General features: G+C 38.6%; 1 protein-coding gene across 1 annotated transcript in view; it reads right to left on the reverse strand.

The window, feature by feature from the left end:
• Nucleotides 1–590: 590 nt before the first annotated feature.
• Nucleotides 591–27,644, reverse strand: part of mbtps2 (membrane-bound transcription factor peptidase, site 2) — a 52,530-nt gene continuing 25,476 nt past the window's right edge. Inside the window, exons 5-7 of the mRNA XM_065019178.1 lie at nt 19,470–19,692; nt 19,240–19,315; nt 591–1,353 (exon numbers count right to left, since the gene is read on the reverse strand). Of these exons, the coding sequence (XP_064875250.1) occupies nt 1,131–1,353; nt 19,240–19,315; nt 19,470–19,692 (522 nt within the window). The 3' untranslated portion in view covers nt 591–1,130. The remainder of the gene's footprint in view (nt 1,354–19,239; nt 19,316–19,469; nt 19,693–27,644) is intronic.

A 27,644-nucleotide genomic window follows, 5' to 3' on the forward strand; every position in this document is an offset into this window, starting at 1 on the left:
TGTTCTGGACACTGGGATGTTCTGGTCTCAAACGTAATCAGATCTGAAAAGACAGACCAGAGTGGTGTAGCCTTAGGATAGAGGTGACTGGTCTAACCATCGACAGACACCAACAGTACAAACACAATACAGAAGGGACCATTTCTGCATGAGGGCAGCAGGTAGTTCAGCAGTTAAAAACGTTGGGCCAGTATCCTTAAAAAGACATGACTTCCCTTGCAACTAAAACCACTCATCAAAACACCTTCAGTTGTTCAGAGCACAGAGAACTCTTTCACCCCTCCCTCCCATGTTTACACAAACCTCTATCCAGCCTGTCATTACTCTGAAGGAAATACACCATCCCCCTACACACTTCACTGTCTGAAACACATACATACACTACTAGATGTGTGTTATCATGACAAAGTTAAACACACAGACTGGAGACAGACACGAATCTCTGTGGTTAGACAGAAATAGAATCAGTATTTACTGACATTTGTCTGTGGGATACACACCCCAGTAAATTACACTATCACCTACTTAGAAACACACACACACACACACACACACACACACGTAGGAATATGAAGAACTGAAAATTCCAGTGAGATTATTCCTCTTTATTTCACATAGAGAGATTGGGAAAGAGCAATATATTTTAAATGTCTTTCTTTTGCAACTTCTGTGAGTGTAATGTTTACTGTTCAATTTATTGTTTATTATCCATTTCACTTGCTTTGGCAATGTAAACATATGTTTCCCATGACAATAAAGCCCTCAAATGAAATTAAATTGAGAGACAGACAGACAGAGGTGGGACAAATAGATAAAACAACAATGTATCATGAAATCCCTAGAAAACAGAAACACAAACCTCACAGCGCGTGTGACGCGACACACACCCACACACACACACACATTCCAGAGAGTAGAGAAGGTGCAGCTGAACACAACATTTCCCCAGCATCCCTTAGTCACCATGTGCACCGCAGTGCCTGATGGGAACTGGAGTCTTTCTCTCAGAGAGGAGCAGGAAGAGACCCACAATGCCTTTGTGCGGAGGCACGGCACAGCACCCCGGGAGATAGTCTCTTGGCGTTGGTTGCCATGGAGGCGTTGGTGGTGGTTTGTAGTCATAGTTACCGTTACCGGGCAGTAACCATCCACAGCCCCAGCGCTACATTAGCAGCCAGCAGAGCACTTCCTCCCAGCAACAGGAAAAAGCCAATCAGCTCCCGGTGCTGCCGATCTGTAACCACAGTGACCAGCGTGGCCTCCAGCAGAGCGGAGAGCATCCATTGGCCGTCGAGAGCGAAGCATGGAACAGAGTTGACCACGGCTAACGCTCCAGACAGGGACACAACGTATCTGATAAACACTGGGTTAAGATATCTACAGGACAGATAGACAGTACACACACTGGGTTAAGATATCTACAGGACAGATAGACAGTACACACACTGGGTTAAGATATCTACAGGACAGATAGACAGTACACACACTGGGTTAAGATATATACAGGACAGATAGACAGTACACACACTGGGTTAAGATATATACAGGACAGACAGTACACACACTGGGTTAAGATATATACAGGACAGATAGACAGTACACACACTGGGTTAAGATATATACAGGACAGACAGTACACACACTGGGTTAAGATATATACAGGACAGATAGACAGTACACACACTGGGTTAAGATATATACAGGACAGACAGTACACACACTGGGTTAAGATATATACAGGACAGATAGACAGTACACACACTGGGTTAAGATATATACAGGACAGACAGTACACACACTGGGTTAAGATATATACAGTACATATACACACACTACACAAATTGCAAACCTTTCTAGCTACCTACTGTTCTGGAGGAGGCTTGTGATCAACCCTAACAGGTTGCTAGCTAGTTAGCATGGGGTTGCTAGCGAGTTAGCATGGGGTTGCTAGCGAGTTAGCATGGGGTTGCTAGCGAGTTAGCAGCAGTTTTAAGGGCTCCTGAACAATTGTGTAATTTTTTGTGTTTTTTTGGCTTCTTAACTTAACTTTTTTGGTACATGTTTCCGCCATCTTTTCATATGCCCGAAAAGAGCTTCTGTACATCAGAACAGCAATCACTAACCTCCATTTGGTTGAAGTTTTCTACTTCAATGAGTCAGGGGTGAAGTACAGTGCCTTGCAAAAGTATTCATCCTCTTTGGCATTTTTCCTATTTTGATGCATTACAACCTGTAATTTAAATGGATTTTTATTTGGATTTCATGTGATGGTCATAGACAAAATAGTCCAAATTGGTGGAGTGAAAAAAATTACTTGATTATAAAATATAAAACAAAATTGAAAAGTGGTGCGTGCATATGTATTCACCCCCTTTGCTATGAAGCCCCTAAATAAAATCTAGTGCAACCAGTTACCTTCAGAAATCACATAATTAGTTAAATAAGGTCCACCTGTGAGCAATCTAAGTGTCACATGATCTCAGTATAGACACACTTGTTCTGAAAGGCCCCAGAGTCTGCAATACAACCAAGCAAGTGGCAACATGAAGACCAAGGAGCTTTCCAAACAGTTCAGGGACAAAGTTGTGGAGAAGTACAGATCAGGGTTGGGTTAAAAAAAATTATCAGAAACTTTGAACATCCCACTGAGCACCATTAAATCCATTAATATAAAATGGAAAGAATATGGCACCACAACAAACCTGCCAAGAGAGGGCCGCCCACCAAATCTCACGGACCAGGCAAGGAGAGAATTAATCAGAGGCAACAAAGAGACCAAAGATAACCCTAAAGGAGCTGCAAAGCTCCACAGTGGAGATTGGAGTATCTGTCCATAGGACCACTTTAACCTCTCTTGGGTAGGGGGCAGTATTTTCACATCCAGATGAAAAGCCCAAAGTAAACTGCCTGGTACTCAGACCCAGAAGCTAGCATATGCATATAATTGGTAGATTTGGATAGAAAACACTAAAGTTTCTAAAACTGTTAAAATTGTCTGTGAGTATAACAGAACTGATATGGCAGGTGAAACCCAGAGGACAAACCATCCCCAAAAAACCAAACATTTCAGCCTACCACTGTTTTCAATGGCTGTCACTTTTAGGCAAAGTCCTCCCAGATTGCAGTTCCTAGGGCTTCCACTAGATGTCAACTGTCTTTAGAAAGAGTTTCATGCTGGTTTTTGGAAAAATGAGCCAGAAATTGTGGCTTTTCTAGGTGGCTCCCATTTTGGCTGTAGTGTTTCCAAGAGTGTGGAAGAGAGCGCGTTCTTTGGTATTTTTCTCCGGTAAAGACAATAACCATTCTCTGTCTTAAATGTGATCGTTTATTTATTTATTATTATTATTAGGGTACCCAAGGTTTGATTATAAACATTGTTTGACTTGTTTGGAATAGTTTATTGGTAACGTTTGGGATTCATTTGGTATGCATTTTGATGGAGGGAAACTGGGTGGATTATTGACTGAAGCGTGCCAGCTAAACTGAGTTTTTATGCATATAAAGAAGGCCATTATCGAACAAAAGGACCATTTGAGGTGTATCTGGGACCTTTTGGAGTGCAAACAGAAGAACATCATTAAAAGGTATTTATTATATCGCAATTTCTGACTTTCGTGGCACACCTGCCTGGTTGAAATATGCTTTTGTATGCGGGGGTGCTGTCCTCAGATAATCGCATGGAGTGCTTTCGCCGTAGAGCCCTTTTGAAATCCGACACAGCGGCTGGATTATCAATAAGTTAAGCTTTATTTTGATGCATTACACTCGTGATTTTATGAATCGAAACGTTGGTCGAAACGTTGGTATTACATTTTTGCATCTGAGCTCCAAGAGTGTGCAGCTTTCTTTTATTTTCAAATCAATTGAATTTACCACAGGTGGTGTCGTGGAAAAAAACATAACGAAGACAACTCACCTGTGAATATTGGTGAAGTGGTCTTAATACCATTTTTGATTTATTGTGTGGGGTCTTTTTAATTTGTTTGTAAACCAGGTAAGCAGAATTACGGAAATATTTGAAAGGTTTGAAATGAGTTTGGAACAGGGAAAGGAAATAGTTAATGGGGTTGAATGACCTCTGTTCTGACTTCCTGGTGAGGCCTGAGCACTAGAAAGACTGAAGACATTGGGGGACATTTAAATGGGCTATGTAAACACTAATAATTAGGAAGAAGTTCATAAATTAGCAATAGTCCTATGTGTGATTCAGAACACGAGAAGGAGAGAGCCTGCTGCCCTGAATGAGGGACACCTGTCTTTAGTCTATTTTACCATTACCTTATGGGATACAATTATTTCCTTATGTTGTTGTCATTCTAAATTTGATTTGTTATTGTTATCCGTTTTTCGTATACATATTTTAATCTCACTTTCCATCTACTTACTTTCCTGCAACCCGCCTCACCCAATGTGGTACGGATCTGCTATTTTTCTATACCTTATAACTGGAACCTCCATCAGAAGCTAGCCAGCAAACTAGTTACTAGCTAAAAGTCATTGTTTGCCACTGCTAGCGGTCTTCACCTTTAGCTCGGACACTAGCCAGCTTTAGCTTTTCTCCATCACATCCCCGGATTCCTGCCGCAAGCTCTGCACCATTACATCGCAGCTAGCTAGCTGCAACCGAGTGGATACTGTTAGCCAATGCCTCTGTCCCGAAGCAAGCACCAGTTAGCCTTGAGCTAGCCTCGAGCTAGGCCCATCTCCCGGTCAGCCGACGGAGTATACCAGCTAATTTTTAGGCTACAATACCTCTTTTGCCAATTGGCCTGGGCCCTTTATTGTCGACACGGAGCCCCGCCGATCCATCACGACTGGTCTGTCAACATAATCGCCTGATGTGGTTTCAACAGGCTTTTCTGTTGCGATGTCACTGAAGTCTAGGGGCGGCAGGGTAGCCTAGTGGTTAGAGCATTGGACTAGTAACCGAAAGGTTGCAAGTTCAAATCCCCGAGCTGACAAGGTACAAAATCTGTCGTTCTGCCCTTGAACAGGCAGTTAACCCACTGTTCCTAGGCAGTCATTGAAAATAAGAATTTGTTCTTAACTGACTTGCCTAGTAAAATAAAGGTAAAAAAAAAAAAAGACCCATCTGCTATCCCCGGCCCGCTAGCTTTCTGAATGCCGTGTCTCCCGCTTGCCCAGCGTAGTAGCGACTACTGAACGGCTCCCTGACTTATTGCTGCTCATTGGACCCTATGATCACTCGGCTACACAGCTGATGCCTGCTGGTCTGTTCATTAACACTGTACCTCCTTTTGTTTATCTGTCAGCCCCAGCCTCGAGCTCAGGTCCTGTATGTACCTAACTGACCCACTCTGCCCATTCATCGCCATTTACCCGTTGTGGTCTTAGCTTTCCCGAACAACGCTCGTGATTGTTTTATGCCTATCTCTAATGTCAATATGCTTTGTCTACTGCTGTTTTGGTTAGTTATTATTGTTTTATTTCACCGTAGAGCCCCCAATCCTGCACAACATGCCTTAGATAGCTCTTTTGTCCGCCTCCCACACATGCAGAGACCTCGCCTGGCTTAACTGGTGCCTCCAGAGACGCAACCTCTCTCATCGTCACTCAAAGCCTAGATTTACCTCCACAGTACTCACATCCTACCATACCCTTGTCTGTACATTATGCCCTAAATCTATTCTACCACGCCCAGAAATCTGCTCAGTTTATTCTCTGTTCCCAAAGCACTAGACACCCAGTTCTTTCTTATAGCCTTCCTAATCCTTCTCTGTTCCTCTGGTGATGTAGAGGATTAACCCAGGCACCCAGTTCTACACCTATTCCACATTTGTTGACTTCTGTAACCATAAAAGCCTTAGTTTCATGCATGTTAACATCATTATTCACTGCTTTAGAAAACTCTGCCAACCCTGATGTCATTGCCTTGTCTGAATCCTGGCATAGGAAGGCCACCAAAACCCCTGAATTCTCCATCCCCAACTACAACATTTTCCATCAAGATAGAACTGCCAAAGGGAGCGGAGTTGCAATGTACTTCAGAGTTCTGTCTTAGTATCCAGGTCTGTGCCCCAAAAAATCTACCTGTCCAGAAATAAGTCTCTCACTGTTGCCGCTTGTTATAGACCACCCCTCATCACTATCAAATGCTCAGCGAGCAGGCCTCTCTAGACGACCTGGCCATGGTATCCTGGAAGGATATTGACCTCACCCCATCAGTAGAGGATGCCTGGTTGTTCTTTCAAAGTGCTTTCCTCAACATCTTAAATAAGCATGCCCCTTTCAAAAAATGTTGAACTAAGAACAGATATAGGTTCTGGTTCACTCCTGACATGACCAGCACAAAAACATCCTGTTGCGTACTGCATTAGCATCGAATAGCCCCCACAATATGCAACTGTTCAGGGAAGTCAGGAACCAATATACACAGTCAGTCAGGAAAGCTATGGCTAGATTTTCCAAAAGAAATGTGCATCTTCTAATTCCCAAAAGGTTTTGGGACACTGTAAAGTCCATGGAGAAAAAGAGCACCTCCTCCCAGCTGCCCACTGCACCGAGGCTAGGAAACACTGTCACCAGCGATAAATCCACGATAATCGAGAATTTCAATAAGCAGATTTCTACGGCCGGCCATGCTTTCCACCAGGCTACCCATACCCAGCCCAGTCAAAACTGTTCGCTGCTCTGGCCCCCCAATGGTGGAACAAACTCCCTCACGACGCCAGGACAGCGGAGTCAATCACCACCTTCCGGAGACACCTGAAACCCCACCTCTTTAAGGAATACCTAGGATAGGATAAAGTAATCCTTCTCACCCCCCCCCCCCCCCTTAAAAGATTTAGATGCACTATTGTAAAGTGGCTGTTCCACTGGATGTCATAAGGTGAACGCACCAATTTGTAAGTCGCTCTGTATAAGAGCGTCTGCTAAATGACTTAAATGTAAATGTAATACCCATGCTTTCCACCAGGCTACCCATACCCCTGCCAACAGCTCTGCTCCCTCCACAGCAACCTGCCCAAGCCTCTCCGCTTCTCCTTCACCCAGATAGCTCTGAAAGAACTGCAAAATCTGGACCATTACAAATCAGCCGGGCTAGACAATCTGAACCCTCGCTTTCTAAAATTATCCACAGCAAATGTTGCAACCCCTATTTACTAGCCTGTTCAACCTCTCTTTCGTATCATCTGAGATCCCTAAAGATTGGAAAGCTGCAACAGTCATCCCCCTCTTCAAAGGGGGAGATACTCTAGACCAAACTGTTACAGACCTATATCCATCCTGCCCTGCCTCTCTAAAGTCTTCGAAAGCCAAGTTAACAAACAGATCACCGACCCTTTAAAATCCCACCGTACCTTCTCCGCTATGCAATCTGGTTTCTGAGCTGGTCATGGGTGCACCTCAGGTCCAAAACGATATAACTGCCATTGATAAAAGACCGTACTGTGCAGCAGTCTTCATCGACCTGGCCAAAGCTTTTGACTTTGTCAATCACCGCATTCTTATCGGCAGACTCAATAGCTTGGTGTCTCAAATGACTGCCTTGCCAGGTTCACCAACTACTTCTGTGTCAAATCGGAGGGCCTGTTGTCCGGACCTCTGGCAGTCTATATGGGGGTGCCACAGGGTTCAATTCTCAGTCCAACTCTTGTCTGTATATATGCAGACGACACCATTCTGTATATATCTAGCCCTTCTTTGGACACTGTGTTAACCTGTTTGGGGTAGGGGGCAGCATTTTCACTTTTGGATAAATAGCGTGCCCAAACTGAACTGCCTCCTACTCTGTCCCAAATCCTAATATATGAATATTATTATTAGTTTTGGATAGAAAACACTCTGAAGGTTCTAAAACTGTTGGAATCATGTCTGGGAGTATAACATAACTTATTTAGCAGGCGAAACCCAGAGGACAAACCATTCAGATCTTTTTTTGGAGGTCACTGTCTTTTCTATAAGCTTTCATGGGGATTCCAGAATTCTAATCGACTTTCCTGCAGTTCCTACCGATTCCACTGAATGTCACCAGTTTGTAGAAATTGGTTGAGGTTTTTCCTTTGCGTAATGAAGAAGTACCATAGCTCAGAACGAACGTCACTTCATGTGTACCTTTTGATAGAGGCGCTTAACCAGAAAAGTAGCGTCAGTTTGTTTTGCTCCTGTATTGAACACAGATCATCCCGTCTTCAATGTGATCGATTATATACGTTTACAAATACCTAAAGTTGTATTACAAAAGTAGTTTGAAATGCTTTGGCAAAGTTTACAGGTAACTTTTGAGATATTTTGCAGCGACGTTGCCTAAGTTGGAAGCGGTGTTTTTCTGGATCAAACGCGCCAAAAAAATTGACATTTTGGATATATATCGACGGAATTAAATCGAACAAAAGAACCATTTATGGGACATATAGGAGTGCCAACAAAAGAAGCTCGTCAAAGGTAAGGCATGATTTATATTTTATTTCTGCGTTTTTTGTCGCGCCTGCAGAGTTGAAATATGCTTTCTTTCTCTCTCATTATTTACTGTTGTGCCATCATCAGATAATAGCAACCGAAAAGCCTTTTTGAAATCTGACATGTTGGCTGGATTCACAACGACTGTAGCTTTAATTTGCTATCTTGCATGTGTAATTTAATGAAAGTTTGATTTTTACAGAAATGTATTTGAATTTGGCGCTCTGCATTTTCCCTGGCTATTGGCCATGTGGGACGCAAGTGTCCCGCCTATCCCAGAGAGGATAACAAACCTCCAAATGAGCTTCAATGACATACAACACTCCTTCCGTGGCCTCCAACTGCTCTTAAAATGCTAGTAAAACTAAATGCATGTTCTTCAACCGATCACTGCCTGCACCCGTCCGCCCGACTAGCATCACTACTCGGTTCTGACTTAGAATATGTGGACAACTACAAATACCTAGGTGTCTGTTTAGACTGTAAACTCTCCTTCCAGACTCACATTAAGTCTCACAATAAATCTCCAATCCAAAATCTAGATCTAGAATCGGCTTTCTATTTCGCAACAAAGCCTCCTTCACTCACGCCGCCAAACTTACCCTAGTAAAACTGACTATCCTACCGATCCTCGACTTCAGCGATGTCATCTACAAAATGGCTTCCAATACTCTACTCAGCAAACTGGATGCAGTTTATCACAGTGCCATCCTCTTTGTTACTAAAGCACCTTATACCACCGACCACTGCGACCTGTATGCTCTAGTCGGCTGGCCCTTGCCCTCGAAGCCAGACCCACTGGCTCCAGGTCATCCACAAGTCAATGCTAGGTATAGCTCCGCCTTATGTAAGTTCACTGGTCACGATGGCAACACCCACCCGTAGCACGCGCTCCAGCAGGTGTATCTCACTGATCATTCCTAAAGCCAACACCTCATTTGGCCACCTTTCCTTCCAGTTCTCTGCTGCCTGTGACTGGAACAAATTGCAAAAATCCTTGAAGTTGGAGACTTTTATCTCCCTCACCAACTTCAAACATCTGCTATCTGAGCAGCTAACCGATCGCTGCAGCTGTTCATAGTCCATCGGTAAATAGCCCACCCAATTTACCTACCTCATCCCCATACTGTTTTTATTAATTTATTTTTCTGCTCTGTTGCACACCAGTATCTCTACTTGCACATGACCATCTGATCATTTATCACCAGTGTTAATCTGCTAAATTGTAATTATTTGCCTACCTCATGCCTGTTGCACACAATGTATATAGACTTCCTTATTAAAAAAAAATTATACTGTGTTATTGACTTTCATTGTTTATTGTTTACTCCATGTGTAACTCTGTGTTGTCTGTTCACACTGCTATGCTTTATCTTGGCCAGGTCGCAGTTGTAAATGAGAACTTGTTCTCAACTGGCCTACCTGGTTAAATAAAGGTGGGAAAAAAATGATATGCATATCCTAGCTTCTGGGCCTGAGTAGCAGGCAGTTTACTTTGGGCACGTTTTTCATCCAGACGTGAAAACACTATCCCAAAGAGGTTTAAAATGCAGCAAAACATGGATTTCTGGATGACATAGTACAATTGGCTTAAACATGTTTTAGTATGTTTATAACTATGAAAGTGGACTAGCATTAGTGACTAACATCTTATGGGTTAGATAAATCATTCTATGTGCAAATGTTTTTGTAGCCGGAAGTTAAGTACATACGCGGACAGACTTTTTGCATAAGAGTGTGCCAAATGATAGGGTAACATGACTATTGTAGTGGAGCATCTGAAAGAGCTCAGTGGTGATTGGAATCCATTTGGATGGGTTCAGTTATTATGTGTTGTGTATTGGGAGATACAATATTTCATTGGTTGATTTGTTGCTTAGTAATTTTTATTTTTTTACAATAATACTTATTGTGTTAAGAAATTGTGCAGCAAAGCCGTTGAAACTATTCTTGCCATGCCATTACTGACCGCTGAAGGAGAGGCCTCAGAACCCTATTTACCTGATTTACTTCCTATGTCTGATTATAATCCATAACATCGAGGTAAAAAACATTAAGTTAATGGTGCACCATGCTCACGGCAGGGGTGAATAATGTTCCCATGGTAGAGTTAAGGGCCTACCGTCATGGTGACCCTGTGGCAATATGGAGTCTCAACGAAGCCATTTGTGTGTGGTGAAAAAAGTATGTACTGATGTTTAAATTCATACATTCCTTTCCCCCTTCTGAGAACGTAAAGGGTTGAAACTCAATGACAATGGAAGTCAATTACAATTGTAATATACTAAGTGTAAGAAAGTATTTCCTTTTCCCACATGTTAGGCTTGTTTAATGTTAAGGCTTGTTTAATGTTAAGGCTTGTTTAATGTTAAGGCTTGTAAGTCATGTTCTATTAGTTTGAGAGTCTTAAAAAGGGAAGAAACGTAATGGGAAAGTACATAATTAGTCTTTCCTATGTTTTAATGTATAAAGAATTGTCTCGTTATATGCTAGTGTTTTTCCTAACCTGATACAAACTTGTCTGTGTGACTTAGTCATCAGACTGGGCGTAAAGCTAAGGTCCGCTTGGGTGTGACCGCAGCATGTGACATCCCGTGGGTTTACCATCTACAGAAAGTAAAGCTAAGGTCCGCTTGGGTGTGACCGCAGCATGTGACATCCCGTGGGTTTACCATCTACAGAAAGTAAAGCTAAGGTCCGCTTGGGTGTGACCGCAGCATGTGACATCCCGTGGGTTTACCATCTACAGAAAGTAAAGCTATGGTCCGCTTGGGTGTGACCGCAGCATGTGACAACCCGTGGGTTTACCATCTACAGAAAGTAAAGCTAAGGTCCGCTTGGGTGTGACCGCAGCATGTGACAACCCGTGGGTTTACCGTCTACAGAAAAGTCACATGTATGGAAACTTACAGAAAGGTGCACATTATAGTATGTGTTGTTGTGTACGCAGTTAGCTCGAAGGCTCATCCGTCTATCAACCTCAACAATCAATGATCAACAATCATTGTATATAGACTGCCCATTTTTTTTCTACTGTGTTATTGACTTGTTAATTGTTTACTCCATGTGTAACTCTGTGTTGTCTGTTCACACTGCTATGCTTTATCTTGGCCAGGTCGCAGTTGCAAATGAGAACTTGTTCTCAACTAGCCTACCTGGTTAAATAAAGGTGAAATAAAAATAAATAAAATAAAAACCTTGTGCTATCTTAAATCTGCATAGACAACTAATTGCAATTTACACACAATCTGCTGAATGTCACATTTACAAAAATGATGCGCTTCTTTATAAAAGATAAGAACCGAAACAGTTTGTTGAGATTTTCAACCATGCACTGTTGAGTGATTCTCCATTTTTGCTGTTGTTTGAAATAATCTGCAGTCTCTCTTCCTATAGAATTGCTAACACAGTGGACTCTAATCAAGTTGTAGAAACATCAAGGAAGATCCATGGAAACAGGATGCACCTGAGCTCAATTTCCAGTCTCATCGCAGAGTGAATACTTATGTAAATAAGGTTTTTCTGTTGTTTAAACTTTTTTTTTCTGCATTGTCATTATGGGTTGTTGTGTAGATTGATGAGGGAAAAAAGTATTCAATCAATTTTAGAATAAGGCTGTAACGTGACAAAATGTGGAAAAATGAAAGGGGTCTGAATACTTTCCAAAAGTATTGTACATATCCCAACCAGAAGCCATGAATTACAGGCATTGTCAGCACTGAGCTAAAGGCGAGTGCTGCCGCATTCAAGAGTGGGACTCTAACCCGGACGCTTATATATGCCCTCCGACGAACCATGGAACCCTGACCTGTTCACCGGACGTGCTACCTTGTCGTGGACCTGCTGTTTTCGACTCTCTCTACCGCACCTGCTGTCTCTAACTCTGAATGATCGGCTATGAATAGCCAACTGACATTTACTCCTGAGGTGCTGACCTGTTGCACCCTCTACAACCACTGTGATTATTATTATCTGACCCTGCTGGTCATCTATGAACGTTTGAACATCTTGGCCATGTACTGTTATAATCTCCATTAAACATTTATGGCAATTTAGCTAGTTTGCTGTTGCTAGCTAATTTGCCCTGGGATATAAACATTGAGTTGTTATTTTACCTGAAATGCACAAGGTCCTCTACACCACCAATTAATCCACACAAAACGGTAAACCGTCATCTCTCATCCTTCCAGGCTTTTTCTTCTCTTGACTTTATAATGCGATTGGCAACTTTCATAAATTAGGTGATACCGCCACTAACCCCGTTCGTCTTCAGTCACCCACATGTGTATAACCAATGAGGAGATGGCACGTGGGTACCTGCTTCTATAAACCAATGAGGAGATGGGAGAAGCAGGACTTGCAGTGCGATCTGTGTCAGAAATAGAACTGACTTCTATTTTAGCCCTTGGCAATGCAGATGCTCGTTGGTGCGCGCGAGCAGTGTGGGTACAATAATTGAATAATATAGACTTCTAAATTTATTTTACAACGCTCGCAACGAGAGTGGTGTAATCCGCCTGTAAACTAGAGACCCTGGGACTGAACACACTCCCTCTGCAACTGGATCCTGGACTTCCTGAAGGGACACCCCCAGGTGGTGAGGGTAGGCAACAACAGATCTACCACGCTGACCCTCAATACGGCGGCCGCTCAGTGGTGTGTGCTTAGTGCCCTCCTGTACTCCCCGTTCACCCACGACTGTGTGTGTGCACACAACTCCATCACCATCATTAAGTTTGCCAATGACATGACGGTGGTAGGCCAGGACAACAACCTCTCTGTCAACCTCAGACAAAGGAACTGATCGTGGACTACAGGAATGGAGGGCTGAGCATGCCCCCCATTTACATCGACGAGGCTGTAGGGCAGAGAGCTTTAAGTTTATCTGTGTCCACATCACTAAGGACCTATACTACATGGCCAAAAGTATGTGGACACCCCTTCAAATTAGTGGATTCAGCTATTTCAGCCACACCCGTTGCTGACAGGTGTATAAAATCAAGGACACAACCATGCGATCTCTATAGAAAACATTGGCAGTAGAATGGCCTTACTGAAGAGCTCAGTGACTCTCAACATAGGATGCACATTTCCAACAAGTCAGTTCGTCAAATTTCTGCCCTGCTAGAGCCGCCCCGGTCAATGGTCTCTCCTCGGTTGCAACACTCACGAACGAATTCCAAACGGCCTCTGGAAGCAACATCAGCATAAGAACTGTTCGTCAGGAGCATCATCAAATGTGTTTCCATGGCCGAGCAGTCGCACACATGCCTAAGATCACCATGCGTCGGGTGGTGTATTTGACTTTGGAGCAGTGGAAACTCGTTCTCTGGCAGTCCAACGGATGAATCTGGGTTGGACGGATGTCAGGAAAACATTACCTGCCCGAACACATAGTGCCAACTGTAAAGTTTGGTGGAAGAGGGATAATGGTCTGGAGCCGTTTATCATGGTTCCTCAGTTCCAGTGAAGGGAAATCTTAACGCTACAGCGCACAATGACATTCTAGATAATTCTGTGCTTCCAACTTTGTGACAACGGGTTTGGAGAAGGCCCTTTCCCGTTTCAGCATTACAATACCCCCGTGCACAAAGTGGGGTCCGTCGAGCTAGGCGTGGATGAACTAGACTGGCCTGCACAGTGCCCTGACCTCAACCCCACTGAACACCTTTTGGATGAATTGGAATGCTGACTGCAAGCCTAATCGCCCAACATCAGTGACCAACTTCAATAATACTTGTGATTGAATGGGAGCAAGTCCCCGCAGCAATGTTCCAACATCTAGTGGAAAGCCTTCCCAGAAGAGTGAAGGCTGTTATAGCAGCAAAGTGGGGACCAACTCTATATTAATGCCCATGATTTTAAAATGAGATGATTTACGAGAGTCCACACATACTTTTGGCCATATAGTGTATCATGGTCCAAACACACCAACACAGTCGTGAAGAGGGCAGGACAACACTTCTTTCCCCTCAAGAGGCTGAAAATATTTGGGCGCTCAGATCCTCCAAAGGTTCTACAGCTACACCATTGAGAGCATCTTGACTGGTTGCATCACAGTTTGGCATCCGCTTGACATCCAACCACAAGGCACTACAGAGGATAGTGCGTACAGCCCAGTACAAGCTCCCTGCCATCCAGGACCTATATACTAGGCGGTGTCAGAGGAAGGCCCACAAAAGTGTCAAAGACTCCAGCACCCATGTCATAGACTGTTCTCTCTGCTACCTCACGGCAAGCGGTACCAGAGCGCCAAGTCTGGGACCAAAAGGCTCCTGAACAGCTTTTACCCCCAAGCCATAAAACTGCTGAACAGTTAATCAAATGGCTACCCAGACTATTTACATTAACCCCATTTTTTTGTTGTGCTGGCTCTATGCACTCCCACTGGACTCTACCCACACACCCACTCACACTACACTGACACCCCAACACACCACAGTTTCTGTTAGCCGGGTAATAGACGGCTTTTGTCCGATGAAAACAGAGATCTAGAGGCAGTATGCATTTTAAAAACAAACATATACTGCATTCCTTGAAACCTGAACTTATTAATATGATACATGTTATTCAATCCCCACACTGCTCAGGCGTGTCAACGATCGTCTGCATAGCCAGGTGCTAAAATAGAACGTGGTTATTTGAGCGTCTGCGTTTGGTTCTATTTGTGATGCTTAATGCGCTGCAAGTTACGCATCTCCCACCTCCTCATTGATTTTTAAGAGCATAGACCCAATGTGGGTGACTGAAAGATGAACTGAGGTCCACACTGGTGGTGGTAATGCACCTTAAAGTTGGTTGACAACCACCATATAAACTCCAAAGAAGTAGCCTGAAGGAGGAGAGATTACTAGAAACTGACTTGGTTTACCCTTTTATCTGTGGATTAATTGTCAGAGAAGAGAACCTTGTGCATTTCAGGTAAAATAACAACCTAATGTTTATATCCCAGGACAAATGACCTAGCAACAGCAAACTAGCCATTGATGTTAAAGGCTTTTCAACCTGTCCCCAAATGAATATAGTTGGTTCAGAGTTTGTTTTCATATTTCAACCTGTGTATCCTGATCGCGACTGGTGTGGTTGGACAAAATCAACATGTGCGCGATGGCGCAACGTATCTTATTAGATCTCTCTTTCTAAATTTCTAACAGATATTTTCATATCGGTCGCATAAAACTGCTTGAACTTGACGATGGTGTTTTCCCACTAATTGCATTATGGAACATTCGCATGTCGCCTTGTGCGCATTGCTGTGTAATATTTTATCAACATTTTATGACATACATTTTTATTTGATTTTGAAGTTAGCTTGGGGTTGCTTTCGAGTTAGCTTGGGGTTGCTAGCGAGTTAGCGCGGGGGTTGCTAGCAAAGTTAGCGCGGGGTTGCTAGCAAAGTTAGCGCGGGGTTGCTAGCAAAGTTAGCGTGGGGTTGCTAGCAAAGTTAGCGCGGGAGCACAGAGGAATGCCCTCTTCTTTCAATTTGAGAATACTGGTAAAACTATTTCTGAAAGTTCTGATAAATTCTACTTAATTACCACAAACCAAATCTATGAAATACAATAGAATGACAAACTAAATGGTGGTTTCTTCCCTGTCTTCTCTCTGGTGGTGCCAAGAATGATGAAGAACTGTAGGCTACGTGTGTGCACTGGGGAGGCCCGTGGAAGCTTGACCACTTTCGCCAATCAGAACCTTGAAAATAATCTAAATGAACTTTAACTGCCTTTTTTTTAATTAATTTTTATTTTACCTTTATTTAACTAGGTAGGCTAGTTGAGAACACCTTTATTTAACCAGGTAGGCTAGTTGAGAACACCTTTATTTAAACAGGTAGGCTAGTTGAGAACACCTTTATTTAACCAGGTAGGCTAGTTGAGAACACCTTTATTTCACCAGGTAGGCTAGTTGAGAACACCTTTATTTAACCAGGTAGGCTAGTTGAGAACACCTTTATTTAACCAGGTAGGCTAGTTGAGAACACCTTAATTTAACCAGGTAGGCAAGTTGAGAACACCTTTATTTAACCAGGTAGGCTAGTTGAGAACACCTTTATTTAACCAGGTAGGCTAGTTGAGAACACCTTTATTTAACCAGGTAGGCTAGTTGAGAACACCTTTATTTAACCAGGTAGGCTAGTTGAGAACACCTTTATTTAACCAGGTAGGCTAGTTGAGAACATCTTTATTTAACCAGGTAGGCTAGTTGAGAACAAGTTCTCATTTACAATTGCGACCTGGCCAAGATAAAGCAAAGCAGTTCGACAGATACAACAACACAGAGTTACACATGGAGTAAAACAAACATACAGTCAATAAAACTGCACGGACCCCCTCTTATGCAATGCGACACCATTCTGCAGAGGACACCCAAACCAGAGTGGCCACCGCAAAGCCCAAGGAGCCTGACCCTCTCTGGAAGTTCCTGTAGCCCTGCTTGGTATAATTATCTTATACTGGCTATTGGTTGAGACGCAGGGCATGTTCTGGGGCGGCAGGTAGCCTAGTGGTTAGAGCGTTGGACTAGTAACCGGAAGATTGCAAGATCGAATCCCCGAGCTGATGAGGTTAAAATTTGTCTTTCTGCCCCTGAACAAGGCAGTTAACCCACTGTTCCCAGGCTGTAGTTCTGCCCCTGAACAAGGCAGTTAACCCACTGTTCCCAGGCTGTCATTCTGCCCCCTGAACAAGGCAGTTAACCCACTGTTCCTAGGCCGTCGTTGAAAATAAGAATTTGTTCTTATTAACTGACTTGCCTAGTTAAATAAAAAGGTAAAATAAAAAATACACTACAATGAAATGCCGACTTGCAGCTCAAGCTCTCCTCTCAGACAGTGCAATGATATTATATATATATATATATATATATATATACATACACGTATCTGCATTTACATCAGGCTATACCCTACCAATAGCTACTGTCTCCACGTCTATACTGTAAATGATGGTTGTTTGTTCCTGAACTGGCCGGATGACAGAGCTGTCCTTCAGCAACACAAGTTGGTTCAACCTCTAACATGATTGTGCGATTCTAGGGATGTCCTTCAGCACCAGGAAGGGCACTCCAATCTCTTAAAATAACCATTATCAAGATCTGCTTCCTACATCTAATAGCCCCACTCATCACTTATTATTATTACTACAAATAGAAGATTATCACTTCTCACAATGGTGCTGGTTTAGTAAAGTTAGATCAATGTATCGCAAGATCACATAACGATTAATGAGTATTTTACTTAACAGAACCAAATATAATAGCATAGTAGGCCTGCTATTTTACACCAAAAATACCTAATTTCTAGTGAGATTTTAGGATGGTTAGCTGAAGCCGAATAGTCAAAAAAAATTATCATGCGCCAAAACTCAACATAGTGGACCACTAGGCAGGATATATGCTTTGATTGAAACTAAATAGAAGAAAGGCTAATAGTTAACACCATCTGTCCTCATTTGCTCATGAAACAGTCATTCAAGAAGCTCTAAATGCCTGCTGCCATGAAACTGACTGAGATCAGATGATTTGCATGCAGATGCAGTTTGGACATTTCACTCGTGAAGAATGATCATTTATGACAGTGATGGCCTATTTTGAAATGAGGAATACCTGCCTTGGTGTTTGAAGGTATTAAAGAAAACATTTCTTGAGACAATAGACCTGTGTGGGCATAGTCAGACATTGCAATTGGAGGATGCATTTTATGCATATTCTATCATGATAGGCTATTCAATAGGCTACATCTGTCAGTACAAACTTTGATTGAGGAAATTATGATTTACATTTGAGTAATTTAGCACACATTCTTATCCAGAGCCACTTACAGTAGTGAGTTCATACCTTTTTCATACTGGTCCTCCGTGGGAAACAAACCCACAACCTTGGCTTTGCAAGTGCCATGCTCTACCAACAGAGCCACACAGAACATTTAAATGTTACTAAAAAATAAATAGCACCACAACACTGAAAGTCACCAACAATATTTTATGTTGCTAGCTAGCTAGTTAGCTGTGGTTTGCCAGCTAGTTAGCTGTGGTTTGCCATCTGCTTGGGGCAGAGATGTTAAAGAAAGGAGGCGATAGGAATCCCAATTAATGATGGAACGTATAACACCGAACCCAAATCAAATCAAAATCAAATGTATTTATATAGCCCTTCGTACATCAGCTGATATCTCAAAGTGCTGTACAGAAACCCAGCCTAAACCCCCAAACAGCAAACAATGCAGGTGTAGAAGCACCTTCACAGCAGACAACAGACTTGACAGCAGACTGTCAACCAATTGCGTTCAAGTTGTCATGCTGCGTCAGGCGGTTGCTAAGCTAATCGGCACGCTATCCCTTCTCAAAGTCAGGGTATGAGTCGAGAAAGTACGTAATGTCACGAATCCAAAGCTATACCATTTTTCAGAGAACACCATTGAAAATTAGACCCTGGTCTCAATTGGGTTAAATAATATTACAGAGAACAAGTTAATTATCTCACATCTTGGAAAAGATTTGTAATGTTGTGCTTCTTATTCACGAAATTCATGCTGATGTTGGGTTTTTGAGCTAGCGCCCAATTGATTCCCATTCACTCCATGAAGGAGTGCTCTCCTTGTTGTAGAATGCCCATTGACAATGCATCGGTAACGTAAACAATGGCCGTTAATTTGATTCCTATCTCCCACAAAGTAGATCTGCTCTGGGTTGCTAACTAGTTAGCTGCGGTTGCTAGCATGGTAGCTGCGGTTGCTAACTAGTTAGCTGTAGTTTCCTAGCCGCTTCAGGTTTGTTCATTTCCAACATAATATGGAGTCTGGATGTACAAAAAGGATACTTGCAGAAGGTCTCCATGACAACAGGTAGGTCCAGGTTCAGGAAGCCGAAGCGAGGAGCAAAGTTGGTCAGACTGACTGAGGAGGACAGGACAGGCATTAAGACAGACAGACAGGCAGACAGAGTTATGGTTAGTTGGTCAGACAGGAGGGACAAAAACAGGACAGACAGAGGACAGTGTCTGTGTTAGGGTTAGTTGGTCAGACAGGAGGGGCATTAACACACACTGACCTGCATATTGGAGGTGAGGAGGGTACCCCACAAACAGCATCTGTGTATTGGGTGGATGAGTAAGACGGATCAACCTGGTCTGGTTCTCCAGTGAAGGTGTGACACAGACACTGGGTGAGTGTGTGTCAGGGTCTGTGTCAAGATGTGTGTGTGTGAGGCAGTCTGCGTTGCTGCGACACACACGGCTGCCAGACAGCATCTTACGAGCCGGGAGACACGCATACTGAAACACAACCAGCAGTTAGTCCAATATCTGTGTGTGTAGTATGTGTGTGTGTGTGTGTAGGGCTGTACCCCACCCTCAAACCCTGGCTCGACCGAGAGTCGTTTGTTCTTTCAACCAATCGGTCAACATTTTGAAACGTGTATTTTGCCATATATAGACACACCCTGTGTTTGATTAAATTAACTCTATGCACCGAGCTGGTCTGATGCTTTAAGCACTGTGTGATTAAATTAACTCGATGCACTGAGCTGGTCTGATGCTTTAAGCACTGTGTGATTAAATTAACTATATGCACTGAGCTGGTCTGATGCTTTAAGCACTGTGTGATTAAATTAACTCGATGCACTGAGCTGGTCTGATGCTTTAAGCACTGTGTGATTAAATTAACTCGATGCACTGAGCTGGTCTGATGCTTTAAGCACTGTGTGATGAAATAATTAAGACATGGAGCCTGAGATGAAGATAAGCAGAAAATAAAATCTGGACCATCCATCGTCCTGCCTTTACGCTCGTTAAGTTACTAGTAATAGGCTACACCATGGGTCAGCAAGCTCTTCCATCAGCAACTGCATCTTATCATTTCTAGCGACCAGTTATGATTTTCATGGAACAGTTCAACTATAATAACATCTTCGTCAAAATCACTGTTGCTAAATTAAATCTAAATGAAAATGATAAATGTAAAAGCTAAAATGTATAATTTGAGCTAACCTTTTTACCTAACCTTCCAATCGGCTCATTCATCCCCCCCCTCCTCTCCCCTGTAACTATTCCCCAGGTCGTCGTTGTAAATGAGAATGTGTTCTCAGTCAACTTACCTGGAAAAACAGGGATAAATAAAAGTATAAAATAAAGACTAAATTCTCCAAACCTGCTACGGAAGAGTACATTCCAGTCATAGCTGTAGTCCACCAAGTGAGAACCCTATGCATGGTCTACATGATCACCTATAGTCTAGCTAAATAAAAGGTTCAATTATTACTTTTATTTCTTTTAAATCACCTGTAGTCCAACTGAAGCAGCATAGTGGCTATAAATACATGGGCTGAAGCATGGGGTTGCCCATCTGCATTTACACTACTGGACACGACTTCTCCATGATCCCGACCGGTACATCAAGGCTCTCACAAACAGACTCCTGGTCATAAGATACAGGACAGTTTTGCTAGCACAGACTAGAATATGTTCCGGGATTCTTCCGATGGCATTGAGGAGAACACCACATCAGTCACTGGCTTCACCAATAAGTGCGTCGATGACATCATCCCCAAAGTGACTGTACGTACATACCCCAACCAGAAACCATGGATTACAGGCAACATCCGCACTGAGCTAAAGGGCAGAGCTGCTGCCTTCAAGGAGCAGGACTCTAACCCAGACGCTTTTAAGAAATCCCGCTACACCCTCAGACGAACCATCAAACAGGCAAAGCGCCAATACAGGACTAAGATTGAATCGTACTGCATCGGTTCCGACGCTTGTCAGATGTGGCAGGGCCTGCAAACTATTACAGACTACAAAGGGAAGCACAGCCACGAGCTGCCCAGTGACACAAGCCTACCAGACGAGCTAAATCACTTCTATGCTCGCTTCGAGGCAAGCAACACTGAGGCATGCATGAGAGCATTAGCTGTTCTGGACGACTGGGTGATCATACTCTCTGTAGCCGACATGAGTAAGGCCGCGGGGCCAGACGGATTACCAGGACGGATGCTCCGGACATGTGCTGACCAACTGGCAGGTGTCTTCACTGACATTTTCAACATGTCCCCGATTGAGTCTGTAATACCAACATGTTTCAAGCAGACCACCATAGTCCCTGTGCCCAAGAGCATTACATTTACATTTACATTTAAGTCATTTAGCAGACGCTCTTATCCAGAGCGACTTACAAATTGGTGCGTTCACCTTAAGACATCCAGTGGAACAGCCACTTTACAATAGTGCATCTAGCACTAAGGTAACCTGACTAGATGACTACAGACCCATAGCCATGAAGTGCTTTGAAAGGCTGGTCATGGCTCACACTAACACCATTATCCCAGAAACTCTAGACCCACTCCAATTCAAATACCGCCCCAACAGATCCACAGATGATGCAATCTCTATCTCACTCCACACTGCCCTTTCCCACCTGGACAAAAGGAACACCTACATGAGAATGCTGTTCATTGAATACAGCTCAGCGTTCAACACCATATGTGCCAGCAAAGCTCATCACTAAGTTAAGGACCCTGGGACTAAACACCTCCCTCTGCAACTGGATCCTGGACATCCTGACAGGCCACCCCCCCCCATGTGGTGAGGGCAGGTAACGCTGATCCTCAACACTGGAGCCCCTCAGGGGTGCTTGCTCAGTCCCCTCCTGTACTCCCTGTTCATCCACGACTGCATGGCCAGGCACAACAGTGGTAGGTCTGATCACTGACAATGACGAGACAGCCTATAAGGAGGAAGTCAGAGACTTGGCCGAGTGGTGCCAGAATAACAACCTATCCCTCAAGGTGATCAAGACAAAGGAGATGATTGTGGACTACAGGAAAAGCAGGCCCAAGCATGATCCCATTCTCATCGACGGGGCTGTAGTAGAGCAGGTTGAGAGCTTCCAAGCTCTTTGGTGTCCACATCACCAACAAACTAGAATGGTCCAAACACACCAAGACAGTCGTGAAGAGGGCACGACAAAGCCTCTTCCTCCCCTGAAATGACTTGGCATGGGTCCTCCGATCCTCAAAATGTTCTACAGCTGCACCATCGAGAGCATCCTGACTGGGAGCATCACCGCCTGGTATGGCAACTGTTTGGCCTCCGACCGCAAGGCACTACAGAGGGTAGTGCGTACGGCCCAGTACATCACTGGGGCCAAGCTTCGTGCCATCCAGGACATCTTATACCAGGCGGTGTTAGAGACTGTTTTAGAGACTGTTATCTCTGCTACCGCACAGCAAGCGGTACCGGAGCGCCAAGTCTAGGTCCAAAACAGCTTCTACCCCAGAGCCATAAGACTACTGAACAGCTAATCAAATGGCTACCTGGACTATTTGCATTGATCCCCCCTCCTTTTAGGCTACTGCTATTCGCTGTTTATTATCACTTCCCCCCTAACTACATGTACATATTACCTTGTACCCCCGCACATTGACTCAGTACCGGTACCCCCTGTACGTAGTTATTGTACTGTGTTACTTTATATTATTTTTTACTTTTGTTTATTTGGTAAATATTCTTTCTTGAACTACATTGTTGGTTAAGAGACATTTACATTTAAGTCATTTAGAAGAGCTTGTAAGTAAGCATTTCATGGTAAGGTCTACACCGGTTTTATTCATTGTTGGTTAAGAGCTTGTAAGTAAGCATTTCATGGTAAGGACTACACCGGTTTTATTCGGTGTATGTGACAAATAAAGTTTGATTCAATTTGACACAGACCTGTATATACAACCACTCCAGTACCACTCCAGTACCCCTGCACATTGAATAAGGTACTGACACAGACCTGTATATACAACCACTCCAGTACCCCTGCATATTGAATAAGGTACTGACACAGACCTGTATATACAACCACTCCAGTACCCCTGTATATTGAATAAGGTACTGACACGGACCTGTATATACAACCACTCCAGTACCCCTCCAGTACCCCTGCATATTGAATAAGGTACTGACACTGACCTGTATATACAACCACTCCAGTACCCCTCCAGTACCCCTGCATATTGAATAAGGTACTGACACTAACCTGTATATACAACCACTCCAGTACCCCTGCACATTGAATAAGGTACTGACACTGACCTGTATATACAACCACTCCAGTACCCCTGCATATTGAATAAGGTACTGACACTAACCTGTATATACAACCACTCCAGTACCACTCCAGTACCCCTGCATATTGAATAAGGCACTGACACTGACCTGTATATACAGTACCAGTCAAAAGTTTGGAAATAACTAGTCATTCCAGAGTTTATTTTTTTTCCCTTCTGCATTGTAGAATAATATTGAAGCAATCAAAACTATGAAATAACACATATGGAATCATGTAGTAACCAAAAAAAGTGTTAAACAAATCAAAATATATTTTATATTTGAGATTCTTCAAATAGCCACCTTTTGCCTTGATGACAGCTTTGCACATTATTGGCATTCTCTCAATCAGCTTCATGAGGTGTTCACTTGGAATGCATTTCAATTAACAGGTGTGCCTTGTTAAGTTAATGTGTGGAATTTCTTTCCTTCTTAATGCGTTTGAGCCAATCAGTTGTGTTGTGACAAGGTAGGGGTGGTATACAGAAGATAGCCCTATTTGGGAAAAGAGCAAGTCCATATTATGGCAAGAACAGCTCAAATAAGCAAAGAGAAACGACAGTCCATCATTATTATCATTATCTATATTATTATCATTATCTATATTATTAATATATTATTATTATCTATATTACTATCTATATTAATATATTATTATTATCCATATTACTATCTATATCTATATTATTATCATCTATATTATTATCAATATCTATATTATTATCAATATTATCATTATTTATATTATTATCATTATCTATATTATTATTATCTATATTACTATCTATATTATCTATATTACTATCTATATTATTACCATTATCTATATTATTATTATCTATATTACTATCTATATTATTATCATTATCTATATTATCATTATCTATATTACTATCTATATTTATATTATTATCTATATTATTATCATTATCTATATTAATATATTATTATTATCTATATTACTATCTATATTATTATCATTATCTATATTAATATATTATTATTATCTATATTACTATCTATATTAATATTATCCATATTACTATCTATATTATATTATTATCAATATTATCATTATCTATATTATTATCATTATCTATATTATTTATATGAGTATCTATATTATTATCATTATCTATATTACTATCTATATTATCTATATTATTTATATGAGTATCTATATCATTATCTATATTACTATCTATATTATTATCATTATCTATATTATTACTATCTATATTATTTATATTATTATCTATATTATTATCATTATCTATATTAATATATTATTATTATCTATATTAATATTATCTATATTATCTATATTACTATCTATATTAATATATTATTATTATCTATATTATTATCATTATCTATATTAATATATTATTATTATCTATGTTATTTATATTACTATCTATATTATTTATATTATATTAGTATCTATATTATTATCATTATCTATATTATTATCATTATCTATATTAATATATTATTATTATCTATATTATTTATATTAGTATCTATATTATTATCATTATCTATATTAATATATTATTATTATCTATATTACTATCTATATTATTATCATCTATATTATTAATATATTATTATTATCTATATTACTATCTATATTATTATCTATATTATTATGATCTATATTACTATCTATATTATCTATATTACTATCTATATTATTATCTATATTATTTATATTATTATCTATATTATTTATATTATTATCTATATTATTTATATTATTATCTATATTATTTATATTATTATCTATATTATCTATATTATTATCTATATTATTATCTATATTACTATCTATATTATTATCTATATTATTATCTATATTATTTATATTATTATCTATATTATTATCTATATTATCTATATTATTATCTATATTATTATTTATATTATTATCTATATTATTATTTATATTATTATCTATATTATTATCTATATTATTATTTATATTATTATCTATATTATTATCTATATTATTATTTATATTATTATCTATATTATTATTTATATTATTATCTATATTATTATCTATATTATTATCTATATTATTATCTATATTATCTATATTATTATCTATATTATTTATATTATTATCTATATTATTATCTATATTATCTATATTATTATCTATATTATTTATATTATTATCTATATTATTATCTATATTATTATCTATATTATTATCTATATTATTATTTATATTATTATCTATATTATTATCTATATTATTATTTATATTATTATCTATATTATTATCTATATTATTATCTATATTATTATTTATATTATTATCTATATTATTATCTATATTATTATTTATATTATTATCTATATTATTATCTATATTATCTATATTATTATCTATATTATTTATATTATTATTTATATTATTATCTATATTATCTATATTATTATCTATATTATCTATATTATTATCTATATTATTTATATTATTATCTATATTATTATCTATATTATTATTTATATTATTATCTATATTATTATCTATATTATCTATATTATTATCTATATTATCTATATTATTTATATTATTATCTATATTATTTATATTATTATCTATATTATTATCTATATTATTTATATTATTATCTATATTATTATCTATATTATTATCTATATTATTATCTATATTATTATCTATATTATTATTTATATTATTATCTATATTATTATCTATATTATCTATATTATTATCTATATTATTATTTATATTATTATCTATATTATTATCTATATTATTATTTATATTATTATCTATATTATTATCTATATTATCTATATTATTATCTATATTATTTATATTATTATTTATATTATTATCTATATTATCTATATTATTATCTATATTATCTATATTATTATCTATATTATTTATATTATTATCTATATTATTATCTATATTATTATTTATATTATTATCTATATTATTATCTATATTATCTATATTATTATCTATATTATCTATATTATTTATATTATTATCTATATTATTTATATTATTATCTATATTATTATCTATATTATCTATATTATTATCTATATTATTTATATTATTATCTATATTATTATCTATATTATTATTTATATTATTATCTATATTATTATCTATATTATCTATATTATTATCTATATTATTTATATTATTATTTATATTATTATCTATATTATCTATATTATTATCTATATTATTTATATTATTATCTATATTATTATCTATATTATTATCTATATTATTATCTATATTATTATCTATATTATCTATATTATTATCTATATTATCTATATTATTTATATTATTATCTATATTATTTATATTATTATCTATATTATTATCTATATTATCTATATTATTATCTATATTATTTATATTATTATCTATATTATTATCTATATTATCTATATTATTATTTATATTATTATCTATATTATTATCTATATTATTTATATTATTATCTATATTATTTATATTATTATCTATATTATTATCTATATTATCTATATTATTTATATTATTATCTATATTATTATCTATATTATTTATATTATTATCTATATTATTATCTATATTATTATTTATATTATTATCTATATTATTTATATTATTATCTATATTATTATCTATATTATTATCTATATTATTATCTATATTATTTATATTATTATCTATATTATTATCTATATTATTTATATTATCTATATTATTATCTATATTATTTATATTATTATCAATATTATTATCTATATTATTTATATTATTATCTATATTATTATATTATTATCAATATTATTATCTATATTATTTATATTATTATCTATATTATTATCTATATTATTTATATTATTATCTATATTATTTATATTATTATCTATATTATTATCTATATTATTTATATTATTATCTATATTATTTATATTATTATCTATATTATTATCTATATTATTATTTATATTATTATCTATATTATTATCTATATTATTATCAATATTATTAATATTATTATCTATATTATTATCTATATTATTTATATTATTATCTATATTATTATCTATATTATTTATATTATTATCTATATTATTTA

The sequence above is a fragment of the Oncorhynchus nerka genome, linkage group LG6, assembly GCF_034236695.1.
Source record: "Oncorhynchus nerka isolate Pitt River linkage group LG6, Oner_Uvic_2.0, whole genome shotgun sequence".
Taxonomy (NCBI): domain Eukaryota; kingdom Metazoa; phylum Chordata; class Actinopteri; order Salmoniformes; family Salmonidae; genus Oncorhynchus; species Oncorhynchus nerka.